At 42.1% G+C, this 12,130-nt stretch overlaps 1 protein-coding gene across 4 annotated transcripts in view; it reads left to right on the top strand.

Annotated features, from left to right (window-relative positions):
• znf385c (zinc finger protein 385C) overlaps positions 1 to 8,618 on the top strand; it is a 137,519-nt gene extending 128,901 nt beyond the window's left edge. For 3 of the 4 annotated variants that reach the window (XM_051074082.1, XM_051074083.1, XM_051074085.1), the window contains 5 exons: positions 948 to 1,325; positions 1,451 to 1,638; positions 3,018 to 3,116; positions 3,674 to 3,763; positions 5,328 to 8,618. In XM_051074082.1, coding sequence (XP_050930039.1) covers positions 948 to 1,325; positions 1,451 to 1,638; positions 3,018 to 3,116; positions 3,674 to 3,763; positions 5,328 to 5,558 — 986 coding nt within the window. In that variant the 3' untranslated portion in view covers positions 5,559 to 8,618. The remainder of the gene's footprint in view (positions 1 to 947; positions 1,326 to 1,450; positions 1,639 to 3,017; positions 3,117 to 3,673; positions 3,764 to 5,327) is intronic. The other variant, XM_051074084.1, reaches the window with a different exon arrangement.
• Positions 8,619 to 12,130: the final 3,512 nt, after the last annotated feature.

Genomic DNA, 12,130 nt, shown 5'->3' with positions numbered 1-12,130 from the left:
GTGTAATAGAACTCCAGTGACTTATTGGCGTGGCCCGGCAGTCGATGGGTTTGTTTATATTGACTGAGACTCCAGGTCCACTTGATATTTGAATAGTGAGGGAGAGCGAAGGAGAGGGAAGGCAGAAAGGAGGGAGGGAGGGAGGCTGATGGCATTTACTTGCCTAAACCACTGCTAATCTAGTCTGTTCCACATGGTTTAAAACAAAGGCTGATACTGTATCAGAAAATGCCACAAAGTTAGCACTTGAAAAGCACTCTTAATGTTTCCTCCAATATTGTACTGACAGAGGAATGGTTATTTGGAGATTAATTTGGCAGACTTTATATTTGCACTCAAAAAGTCAGTCTTTGCTGCTTAAGCATGCAAGGGGATTTTTCTTGCTATTTATTCAGGCTCATTGTTTTGTTCAGACAACATCATGCTTTGTTGGGGTTATTTTAATTGTGATGGAAAAAGCTTACAATCTGTGCTGGACTATGTAATCAAATAGTTGTGATATATTGAAAAAGTAATTCCATACTTCACTAAATACTCAACAGAAAAAGTAATTAGTTTTATAACTTTATATTACTGTAACCCTTTATCAAGTATTAGGCCTCCAGACCCACTCATCACATATTCTGCACTGAACACATGTAGAGATAGAAAACAAGGCATTTTAGTTTAACAAGCCTACAGTTTGGAATTATTAGCTGACTATCAACAGTTCACACTGGTGACAGGAGCACTCCAGATGTCCTGTCTTAATAGTGACGATTACAACTTAAGCACATAACATGTTAACAGGACAATTCTAAGTAATTTCTCTTGTTTTGATAGAGGCTAACTGACTCCCCACACAGAAATCAAGCCTGTAATAAAGTACTGGTTCTGTCTATCATAAGCTTGTGTTAAATGAATGACAGTTTGCTGATGTTCTCCTGTATGGTTACCGTTTCATGCAGGTCTTCAAACTGATCTAGAACCACCGAACCTGGAGGCCAAGCTCGAGGAGAGTCCCAGGAGCTCAGTTATGCTGACTCCAGTTTCCGAGGTTTCCTGTGTTGAGTTGGTCACCCTCTCCCCTCCTCAGATTTCGCCTTCCTCACAGCTCTCTGAAACTGCCTCAGACACCAGCGCCCCCGAAGCCCCAGAGGCCGCTGAGGCCGCCGAGGCCACAGGCCTGACCGCTGAGTCAGGCAGCCACGCAGACACATCCAGCACAAATGGGGAGCCGCATACGGATGAGGACAAGGACCCCAAGAAGAGCAAGGCTCACCTCCATTGTCCTGTTTGTAAAGTGACCGTCAACTCCCTCTCTCAACTGGAAGCACATAACAGCGGTAAAGGGCTTTTTAAAATGACTTTTTTCTCAATAAATGTTAGAATATGAGCATCAAATAAACACTAGTGATATTATGCAATTTGAACCACAATAGCCCTGTCAACTCTTTGATCTCTCCACCAGGTACAAAGCACAAACTAATGCTGGAAGGCCACAGTGTTCTGCCACGACGCAGGGGGAAAGTGGTGGCAGCTCGCGCAGGGTGCAAGAGCAAGCGGCTGGGCAGCAAAGGCAGCGTTGGGGTGCCCAGCAAGAACTTCCAGTGTGAAGTGTGTGAGATCTTTGTGAACTCTGAGACTCAGCTGAGCCAGGTAAAATTAATATTTATAATATATTGCACATATATGTGTAGCAGACTGTGTCGTGTACATTGTGAATTATGTCATATTTCATTGTAAAACAGAAACTGGCCAATTTGGAGTTGGTACAAATGAATAGATGTGGAGTAGATCTACACATATGATGGTGATGCACAAAGAACAGAGATGTGTATGTGGCAATATATCAAACTTATTGGACAATCTTGGCTGTAAAGTGGCAGAGTAGGAGGACAAAACAGCAAGAGCTATCACTCAAGGTCTATTCTGTATCCTTCATGTGCTGTATGAAATGAAAGATGAAGATGGAAGCAGCGGCTCAGAGAAGTCCTGCAGATTTGTCGAGGCATACTAAGTGAGAGTGTTGCTAACCTGATAGGATTAGGGCATAGAAGTACTGTTGACTCTGCAGGGAAAAGCTCTCTGGCCCAGTCATGTCAGGCAGTGGGGAAAATGGTGCATATAATTACCTCACCTCCACTGACAGATGATGTGGCCACAGAATTAATCAGAAAACAGAACTGGCTGCGCATAGTTAGTAATTACCTCACACATCAAGAGACTGATTTTACATGTTGAACTTAGACCAGACTGACCTGTAATGTCTCAGTTATGAAAACTAGCAGAGATGACGTGTATTAAAACGATAAATATGAATGATGGGATTTTAAAGACTTCAGTTAATCCAAGAGACCATTTTAATATCACCTCAATGGGGGACTTGTGTGTGTATGTGTGTGCTTAAATCAAAGCAGCAGTTTCATTTACAGCCACATGAATGAAGCCATTGAAAGCAGGTTGTGAGTGCTGAGTACCTTCAAGCAGCAGCTATTTTTCTGCATTAGACAGATATCATCTGATGCTATAACTAACTGCAAAGCTCTTCACTGAGCAGGGATTTATTTGCCACTCATTATTGCAAGCTACTAATGCCTCCCGTATTTAATTTTCTGGATACATTGGCATCAAACCAGGTTGGGGAGGTAATTTCTCTTCTTCTGATGTTCATTAAATACTACATCTGAGTGAAGGGATTGTCTTGGAAACTTTGCCGAGGCCCGAGTGGAATGTGGAAAAGATACAGGATATGTTGGCATGTGTGTGAGCACCCAGGCTGCTTTAGCCTTAAATGCATTCCATCAGGTCTCACATAAACATCCCTTATCCCAGGAGGATATAAGCCTGTTAGTAATGCATCCAGAGAGGGAGATACTGTGGCACTGGTAGAAAGTAATGTGATGTCATTTCTGTTCACTTCAGTCATGATCAATGTGTATCCATTATTAATTCAGTAGATAACATTTGAAGTTGCTCCACTGTGCTACAACAGATGCTTGTTAGCTCACTAATGGTATCTCTGCTGGTCTCGGCAGCACATGAATAGCAGAAGGCACAAGGATAGGCTGGCCGGAAAACCACCCAAGCCCAAATTTACCCCCCACAGCAAGAGCCAGCCAAGCTCCAGCTTAGCGGTAAGTCTTAGCATAAAGACACAGACAAACAAATCACTGTCACGCAAATATGCACCCATCCGCACACACACAAACAAACCATAATTGTCTTTCTTTTACAGCAGATATGCTTGAACATGCTGCACACATGGGCCAAAAACTGGAATAAATTCAGTCTGGCTTGTAAACTAATGCATTTTTAAATAGTGGTTTTAATTTATCTTCGTTACAGTTAACTGATTTGACCCCAGCCCCAACAGACATACAGCTAAGAAAAACATACACACACAGATCTCATTACAGTGCGCTTAGGGGCTTCTGTGTCTCAGTAAGGCAGCATGTTTGTGTGCCTGTATTGTCAGAGAGGTTAAGCACACTGTTGTACTCAGTGAGTCCCCTACCCCTGAGACAGGTCTAAAATAGTCCTGCTCTCCCCCACTGACCAGCTCTGACAACAGCAGCCTGAATCAGCACTCCAGATTAATCACTTCTCTGCTCCTGTCATATACACACCTCCCCATCTCTCCTTCTCCCCAAACTCCTTCTCCTCCTCCTCCTCCTCCTCCTCCATCCTACAGAACGTGAGATGGAGTGGCTATGCAGGCGTGGCTGTGTCTGCCATGAAGAAAGCGTTCAGCCAGTACAACCTCACCTCCCTCTCCTCGCAGGTCAGTGGCAGGAGAGGCTGAGACTGGGGTTGGATTGGAGGGCGAGAGCTTCAGCTGGTTGAGCTTTAGGCCTGGCCACGGGCAGGGGACTGAGCAGAGATAATGACGAAATCATGTTTATATTAAAGGGATAGTTCTGATTTTGTTTGTTTGTTTACACATAAGGTGCTATTCATTTTACTTGCTGGTGATGTGAATACAGTTGGGAAGTGGGAGATGCAATTTCAGATCCCCCCCTTGTTGTGGAGGAAAAAGCTAGTTCTTTTTTCCCCATAGACAATGTTACAGGAAACTCTCTTGGTTTAATCATCAGTACAAAGGATTGGCAGCTATATCAGAAAATACCTGGTTCTTTGACAGGTCAAAGATACAAGCCTGTGTACATAAGAATTTCCAGGGAGAAGTTAACTATGACTCTCATGGTGCATTTCAGCTAAGTCTCATAGGTGTTTTAATATTTCAAGCCATCCACACCAAACTAACAGATAAAACATGATTTTATTCAGGCTGGTGGTGATGAAATAAGTTCACACGATTGTTAAATTATTCTGGAGCATCTTGTGTTTCTCTGTTCACTAACATTGAGGAAATGGTTTAAAGAAATCTCTGAAAAGGGAATATAGGACAGGGGGGTGAAAACATTTCACTCCCACTTTGCAACTCTAAGGATGGACATTAGCTTAGTCCGTAGGATCAAAAAACATTTTAATCATCCACAAGAAAATGTAGCATCTTAAGTGAATTTCTGAGGCTTGAGTTTCCGTTCAGACCTCTATGGACCCACTGTTTGCTAATAGTTCCATGATAAGGAGAGGTCTGCATCACCTTTCATCCTTTCACCAAAGCCACCTTTCATCTGTATTCAGTATGTTCCACACAATGACAGTATGGCTTTGCCAATAAATTGCCAAATATACTACAAGTAAGCAGTAGTGTGTGATACAAAAGTGCAGAAACTGTTTCCACCATTGCTTTAAAGCCTCTGTTGTTTGTGAAAGAGCAAACTAAATACTTTTCATACCCAACTTTAAAGCTTACAAGGGGTGAGTATTTGATTTAAAAAAGATAATAGTTGCATTATGGTTTGAAATGAAAGCTCAGGGGTGTACGTGCATCTACAGGAACTTAGCAAATCTCATCTCAGCTATGCATCTGTCCATACATCAATATAATGACGAGTGAGTGAAGCATTTCACCTTTAAAAAATCTGAACTATCCTTTTAGTCACAGAACTTTAGAGGAAATGTCTGCCATTTAACCCTTGTCCTGACTGAAATAGGCTTAAGTATGTCCATACTGTAGTCCTAGCATTAGCCTATTATATATATATATATATATATTATACATATATATATATATGCAGTATGTCTGATGAGTGATCATACAACAAGCTATCAGGAATGCAGTTCTATCTGGTATTTAGTATGAACATGTATTCCTCTACTGCAGCTATGCGTGCAAACAAGTACCATGAGTTTGGGAAACATGTTTGCCTGCTAAACATGCTGAACCCTCACTGTCTTCTTCTCTCACTCTTCACCGTTCCCCTTCCTGTCTTCTCCAGACCAAACTGGCCTTGCAGAAGCAGCTGACCAAGAGCTTGACAACTGGCTTCCTGCCCAGCCCCCTCACCCCGCCAACTCTGTGCACAGTGGCAACTAACCCACTGGCTCTGCGCCACCCAGTGGGCACCACCACCTTCATCCAGACCCCATTCCTGGGCCCTGCACTGTTTCGGCCTGCCCCGGGGCCGCTGCGGGCTACACACACACCCATCATCTTCTCCCCCTACTGAAAGACTTAACCCGCCTTCCATTTGAGCTCCTCCCCTGTCCCCTTACCAAACCCCAGGCCCGACTCTAGTGTGACCCACATGACAAAGGCCACACGCAAACTATGCAGCCCACCTGACTTCAGATGGAAACAGTGCACAAATCCTAACACTCAGTAGGCCCGTGAGGCCTGAGAGCTGTTCCTATCATAAAGGCCAAGATCCCCTATCATGCCTTCTTTTCTGCTCCTCTTATCATGACCTAAGGAGCAGGACAGGCCTCCAGACAGTGACTGGTGCACAGAGGCCGCTTTTATAGCCATTTCATGGGTCAACATGGTTTGGATTATGGATATTATTGTGTAATTTATTAGAGAACAAATATAGACAAGTCTAGATGTATGTTTAGTGTGGTTGCCACAAAATAAGGTCCCTTTACTTGATGCTCTTTTAAAATGTTTTTAACTTATTGGTTGTGGGGTTTTATGAAAGGCGGGATGATCAAACAGTAGGTCATTAAAACAGCTGAAACTGAGGTACACTCCTGTATGACTGGACAAACTAAGGATAGTCCGCAGTCAGAGGCTGTCACGTTGCATCTTGGATATGGCCATTATCAAACAACTCTGAGCAAGGACCCCTTCTCAACTTTAAATATGAGTCCTCTTTGTGGGCGGTATGTGGTTCTATAACTACATTCTGTATGTCCATATGCTAAAGCCCCATTAGCACCATGTTGCACCTCCAGCCCTCTCCCACACACTGTTTCCCTGAGCCATAAAAAACATTTCTTCCTTTCTTTCTTTCTGAGTCACAGCCATAGTCATAGCCCTCCAGATTTTTTTTTCCTCTCCTGTATCCCCAGGATTAAGCACTCATTAAGGTCCAGAAAAGGTCAGCTTGTCAACTTGACTTTGTTTCAATTTGCAAATCTGTCGTCAGAATGATTTTTTTATTTGCTCCAGTGACATCATTTGCGCAATGCAGCTTGAACATCATGTTCTCTTCAAGCTAGCGGCATTAAACCTTTTTTTTTTGCAGCCACGGATGTCTTACGTTGCAAAATGCCATCATTTCTCTCCCTCTTGTAACTTACTCTTTTTTTCTTTTCCTTCCTCCTTCACCCCGCTGTCGTCACCTCACTGTTGCCCTTGATTTTCTCTGGTGTTATCTCAGCATGAGATGATGAGGAGCAGGGAAAGCCCCCCTCCCACCCTCCTCCAACGCACGCACGCACACGCAAACACACACACAGTGAAAACACAATGGATAACTTGAAGACTTGATGGGATTTCAGAGCTCAGTGAAAAGTTCGGATGACAGTGGGTGGGGAGGCTGCTCAGCCAGTACTTGATTGACATCCTCTTGCAGTGTCTGCGCACAGCGTGGGAGGGAACAAAGAACAGTGCCATGGCAACCACATTAAAAGCACCTTAAAACTGATTTACTTACAAAAGCAATGAAAATTGTGTTGATATTCACCTTTTTTTGCTCTAGGTGTATGTTTTTACAATCCCATGTCAATTTCAGTGAGATTTTTGCTTTGAAGAAAAAAAAAACAATCAGGTGAGAATGATCACTTTATGGTTTATCCATGACTTAGACAAGTCTCACATTTAAAGCAATACATTCGATATGTTTATGTTTATGATGTGTTTTCAATGTGTCAATGGCTTTATCTATTCTATACTGTACACACCTGTAACAATGTATTATGTACTCCAACACAGCCAAGGGCCAACTCTGAATTGTCAGTGAGGAGTCATTTGAAATGATGGGTTGTCCTGACGGTGCTGCCCTTGATGCTTGATGCTCATGGTCAGTCTTCACATGTTGTGACTCTGGGGCTGAGCCGTTCCATTTATAGCTGCTCTCGCTGCTGCGAAGAGAGGGTGCTTCAGCGCCATATGACATTGCTGTTTCACTTTTTAGTGGAGCGGGAGAACTTTTGTACGACTTCCACTGAGCAAAACAACGTTACGTCAGAGACAAGTGTTCGGGATAAGTGTCACAAGTGCAACATCAGCTGTCATATTGCTGTTCATGCTTGTGTGCCGTCTCCACCCGCCCTCCCACCCAGGATATCTTACTAACACTCAACCCTCCCTCTGCCAAAAAATTGACTGTTGGCAAGGTCTCATAAGGACTAGGAGTGCGCACATCATCCTCCCTTCAACACTCATACCAAATCATGTTCTCTTGAATTACAGTAATGGAGCAAATCCTATGCATTTCTCATTGTGCAATATGTATAGTTGTCTGTGATGCAGCAGTGCCATCTGTCGTGAAAACCCTGTAATTGCCATCCAGTACTAGTGCTTCTACAAGATCTTTTGATCCTATGTACATTTCTGTTTAAGGAAACCCCAAGTCTTTCTGGGTAAGCGAAGCCACCGGGTCTCCCCGCCATACCGATGTGATTCTCCCCAGTCGCACTACTCAGTGAACCAGCCAGCCTTTAATCTTCACTGTTCTGTTTGTTTGTTTCTATCGCTCAGTGGGAACTCTGACCTAAAGAACTGAAACTTTTTCTTAAAATAAAGAATCTAGAGAAGGCAAATTATATGTAGAAATCATAGAGTAACTATAGAGATTTTATCAGAGTTGCTATTGTTATCTGTATCACGATGAACTGCTATCATAGAAGAGAGTAGATTATGTTATTGTAGGCTCTGTACGGCATACAGGGAAAGGAAAAAATGCTTTGCTTTCTTTTTTTGTTTGTTTGTTTATTTACGTGATTTTACCAATATGTTTTTTTAAAGGACAAGAGAAAATATTTAAAACAAATTTTTTTTGAGTGAGCTTTTTTTCCTCCTTGTTGACGGTGTCTGAGTTAATAACGTTATTCAAGGCCTTTTTAAGACGATATCCTAAAGTCACATTAGCCAGGCCTTCTCAGGGGTGACAGGTTGAGCAAACATGACCATCCATTCAGGGTATCCCTCCATGGCTCTAGAGAGCAGGAAACACTGTACGCATGGATGGATTGACAAAAAAAAAAAACAAAAAAAAACATAGTGCTATATATTAGAGAGGACAAGGGATGGATTTTGGAAAATAAAGCTTTTAGAACTTGTAAAAGATGGTTTTAATGTGTATGTGTGTGTGCGTCATGGGTACAACTGGAAAACAGCAGCATCCCAGAAGGCAGTGCTTTGAATAAGATATTTGAGTAAACTACAATATGTGCGTGGGTGTGCAAAGGGAAAAAAAGACAGTAAACTCAGGCAGATGATTGCTAATGAATAAACAGTGACTACATGAATGCTCTGATTCACGAAAACACTCAAAGTTGCCCTTTCTTTTGTTCTTGAATCATGTTTGGTGCATTTCAATCATAACCAGATTTTATTTTTAAATAACAAAAACACTGTTTCATAAAAGTAGTTATAAGCATATTCAGTTGTGAGTCTGGAAATGTCCGGCTTGAATAGAAATGATTTTATCCATGAACCTTAGTTTGCAGAAGCAGGTCTGCTGGCTTCTCAGCGACACCCTCACAGCATCTGTTCATGTGGCAACCCACAGCCTCTCATTTTCCAGCCATTTCAGGAAACAACTTGTGACAGCAGGACTGGTGTTTAGCCAAGGCCCAGTGGTGAAAAGCAAATGGAAACAAGTTGAAGCTACCACATCTGAGCTCTGCTGCGTCTGTGGCACACAGAGGAAGTGATGGAATAGTACACCTGAGTGGCTGATGTGGTTTGGAGACTGGTTAATCTCCTTTATCTACAGATGATTCTCCACATGGCCACTACAATACACTGTACTCTGGATTGGTTCAAGTCACTGCACAAAGATTTAATACTAAGCAATGAATCCTCCTGGACTGTGGAACACAAGCTCACTGAGACTCATCACGTACTGTGTGCTTGCCAACATGATACAGTGTTGCTGCCTGTCTGTGTTGTGCTGTGCTCCCCATCATCCCCAAAGCCGAATTTAACACTGTGAAACAGAGCAGAGGAGCTGGACCGTCCCTGGACTGTCCCTGGACCGTCCCTGGACCATCCCTGGACCATCCCTGGACCATCCCTGGACTCATCGTGTGTGATAAACTGTGACTCTGTGCTTTCATCTATCACACCAGATAATCATGTACTTAGCTCTGTATTACTTTTCCAGTTTTCTACTTTTTTTTAAGGAGAGCCCTCTGATTATATACTGATGTTGTCCTCTACGCCTCAGGGCATTGCACCAGCCCATCTTTTGTGGAAACAGTAGATAAGCACAACATCAAGTCCAGCACCTCCTGTGGTGCCAATCAAAGGGAAAACCATTGGATCCCTAGCACTTACTAAAGCCAGTGATATGGCAGAAGGACATGATGACCTTGCTATGCTGTGACACTAGTGTATCCGCTGTATTGCTCCATTATCTTATCTGATTGCTCTCAGTGGAGGGAGTGACACCCTTATCTCCTGCTGCTGTGGTCAGCCACCGCTTCTTCACTCAAGGGTCACCTCTTATAAACATAGCTTCAGTGTGTGTGTGTGTGTGTGTGTGTACACAAACATAGACCTTGGGTTAACTGAAAGTAAGTGGGTGATTAAAAAGAGGGGACAAGAAAGAAAGGCAAAGATGATGAATTGAACTGAGACCTTGCTGTCACAGTGTAGTGTATGCATCCTGAACACCAGGCCACCACCCCCCATGATTAATATTGCCAATCCATATTGAGCCATATATAGCTTAATATTGATAATTACTAATAATGTAATACAGTGGGAGGTGAAATATAATATATTTGATAAAGTACTGTAGTGGCACCACATTACTTAATATTTCAAGTATGGGGTAAGTAGCAGAAAGGTCAAGGCAATTGTTGTAATTAATATCATGTACTTGAACATATTTGTTTAAATATATATCAGGTATAGTTACACTAATGTAGGAAAGTATAATGTACAGTAATTTGCCTATAAAGTAAATATGATCAAAATATTGGTGTAATTATGTCAGCATTTTGTGCACAAAAGAAATTAATGTCAGATGCACAACAGTCAATAATGTACTTACAGGTAATTATACAGTATTGTCCATGTCAATATGCGGATATGTGGATATTAAAATGGTAACTCCCTCCTGTATTGCAGAATTATCATGGAAATACTTGTTATTTACAGTGAAACATTACATTGTATTCATTACAAAAACAACACTGGGTAATTACTGTTATTCAAAGAGACATCAATACTGCTGTACTGATGCACCTGAAGGTAAAAAAGGCACAAAAAAAGAGACAGAAGGAGACAGAGGGTTGAGTTAGTCCAACAGTGGAGTAAATCAATTTGTTCTTCCGCTTCCAGTGTTTCTTTATTTAGCCCTTTACTGAGCTTAAATTGTCTTTCTATTGACTGGGGGAAGACAATGTGTCAGCATGTCCCCCCTGGATAATGTCAAAGTTGTCAAACTCTTTCAACATACTGACTCAATGCACAGGCGCACAGAACAGTTCAGCACATACTATAAGCAATAACTGGGATTCCTTTTTTTTTTTTTTTTTTTTTTTCATGGTTCAGAATGCCTTAAGCTTGACTTATCCCAGATTAAATTGTCCTGTGCTCTCAGGATAAATGATCTGTCTCAGACGCTCGTGGGCAGCCAGCATGACAACTAACATTTGACATAACCGATGGCTTAAGGGCAGATGATATTTCCATCCCACAGAAAAAAAGGCCTCATTGCACAGAGAATAAAGGTGGCACTGCCATTTAAACTGTTTGTGTTCACTGCTGTGTGGGATTGTTTTGTTAATCTGACGCCTCACGATAGGGGCTGTGAAAAGAGGGTCAGTGCAGCAGCTTCAAGGGATGAAGTCTATTTTCTCCTCACAAAAAAAAAGAAAAAAAACAAGGGGAGGATACGGTGTTATCTGTTTTATAGGCCCCCTGGGAGAGCTGAATGCTCAGCTGCAGTCATGAGATGTGATGTCATGCAACAGAAAAAGAGAATTACTGGTGGCAACGCCTTGCTGCCCTGTGACTGTAACAAGCAAGTAGAAATTTCTCTTTTGTGGTCAGTGCAGTCTAAAGGAAGAGGAAAGTTTATAAATCACAAAGGCAAGTGAAAAATCGATCCCTTTCTATGGCACGCTCTTAGTATTTCACATTTTATATTGTGCAATCTTCTTTTTCAGTTTTTTCTGTGGGTCAATACAGACATGGAGCCATTACACAGAAAAATGCTTTGACAGGAGAATGCTATTGACAACTTACAGGAGTCTCTTCCTCACTGTTTGAGCTTAAGGACATAAAATTAACACCACAGTGTACTGTCATAGACCAAATGTATGATGCAATAACGGAACCATTTTGAGTGAAGTAACATCAGTGCACTGGCTCAATTGTAGTCATTAAAAAGAACATGATTGAAATGAGATTGTACATGATAGCACCCTCTGGGGAAACTAAGGTGAGCGTAATATCATTTCATAAATGTTCCACTTGAGGTTTTCTCATTATCTTGCATTAATGGCACGTCCGTGTGGAACTAGCAGATCATTTCCTCCACTGAAACATCTCTGACCTTGTCTGACTGGTTGTTTTCCCTACTCCCAAACTGGTTTACGCTTGTGCAACAATTAATAAATG

Source organism: Lates calcarifer, linkage group LG11 (genome assembly GCF_001640805.2).
Source record: "Lates calcarifer isolate ASB-BC8 linkage group LG11, TLL_Latcal_v3, whole genome shotgun sequence".
NCBI classification, from domain to species: Eukaryota; Metazoa; Chordata; class Actinopteri; family Centropomidae; genus Lates; species Lates calcarifer.
This window is presented reverse-complemented; position numbering and strand designations above follow the sequence as displayed.